General features: G+C 45.7%; 1 protein-coding gene across 2 annotated transcripts in view; it reads right to left on the bottom strand.

Annotated features, from left to right (window-relative positions):
- LOC101862288 overlaps positions 1 to 1,308 on the bottom strand; it is a 12,200-nt gene that overhangs the window by 8,763 nt on the left and 2,129 nt on the right. For both annotated transcript variants that reach the window (XM_005103581.3, XM_005103582.3), the window contains exon 2: positions 207 to 908. In XM_005103581.3, coding sequence (XP_005103638.1) covers positions 207 to 879 — 673 coding nt within the window. In that variant the 5' untranslated portion in view covers positions 880 to 908. The remainder of the gene's footprint in view (positions 1 to 206; positions 909 to 1,308) is intronic.

Below are 1,308 nucleotides of genomic sequence, written 5' to 3'. Positions count from 1 at the left end.
GAGAGAGAGAGAGAGAGAGAGAGAGAGAGAGAGAGAGAGAGAGAGCAGAGCGTGTGTTTCCAAATGTTATCACAGTAGCAGTTTTGCCTTTTTTGAAGACGGCGACTGTGATCTTTTAAAAAAAGTTTTGTGGACCTGGGCTCAGAGGTTACCCAATAATGTATAGAACAACAAAAAGACAACGCCTTACACATGGAGAAATTTACCTCCCTCTATCCAGGCGTCCTCTGATCTGTCTTTGATTTTGACTTTTTGAAGTGACCTCAAAGCTTCCACATGATCCCCCATGGCATTGAGGACCTTGGCCTTGAGAATCCACCACCGCGGACGACAACTGGGCCAGTCATCTGGACCGATCAACTCCAGGGCGTCGTCTACGAGTATGAGACTGTCGCAGTAGTTCCCTTTCTTCAAAATCTCTACCGCTTCATCATAAAGTCTCTGCACATTCTCTTCAACGTTATTTCCTGCTGTTTTTGAGGCCACCACGTGTCCCATGACGTTTCCGTCATTTGCAACCGAGCTATCAGAAACAAGATTTGTACGTGAACTACTGCCGACGCTAGTGGGAGTATCAATGCTGCCCTCACTACCGTTACATTCTGTCTTCTGTACTTCAGCCTTTTCTTTCATGGCAGTTGATTCAGTAACTTCATTCGCGGCTTGCTCAAGTTCAGTGGTATCTCGGTTCGTTCGATTTTTTCCCCCTATTGCTTTAGGCGGCGAGTCGGACTGTTTGAAATCAATGGAGAGTCCCCATCTTTTCATCAGCTCGATTTCCATGGCCTGGATGACGTCATCTCCAGGTAGGAAGCCTAGACAGTCGAAGGACATCATCTGGGCGAGCCCCCCACCCTCGCACTTGGTCTTGGAGGACATTGGATTTCAGTTGACGAGCGGGAAAAGTCCTAAAACAAGGGGGAAATAAACAAAACAAAGGCAGTTATATATATATATATATATATATATATAGGCACTGCAGTTTTCAACTCATCAACAAACTCATGGATCCATTCATTTACTCACTATGCCTATGTCGTCAATAGCCAACATGTTCTAAAGGAAATCACACACCTACGTATGGGTGGATTGGTAGAGATATGTACATGTATTCACTTCCTCCCATTTGCTATACCTATACTCTGTTCGATTACAGTGTCTTTGTGACACACACTCGATTTCCTTCCTACTCCTGTACCACCGTGTCTCTCTGCTGAGTAAGGATTTCAATAATTAGTTTGTTGGTAGTGTCCGACCATAGACCCCAGCCCCAATCTCCCCGACCCCTCCCCCCTCTGTCTCTCTCTG

Source organism: Aplysia californica, unplaced genomic scaffold, assembly GCF_000002075.1.
Source record: "Aplysia californica isolate F4 #8 unplaced genomic scaffold, AplCal3.0 scaffold00380, whole genome shotgun sequence".
NCBI lineage: Eukaryota > Metazoa > Mollusca > Gastropoda > Aplysiida > Aplysiidae > Aplysia > Aplysia californica.
The sequence above is the reverse complement of the archived record's forward strand: the minus strand, read 5'-3'. Positions and strand labels throughout refer to the sequence as shown.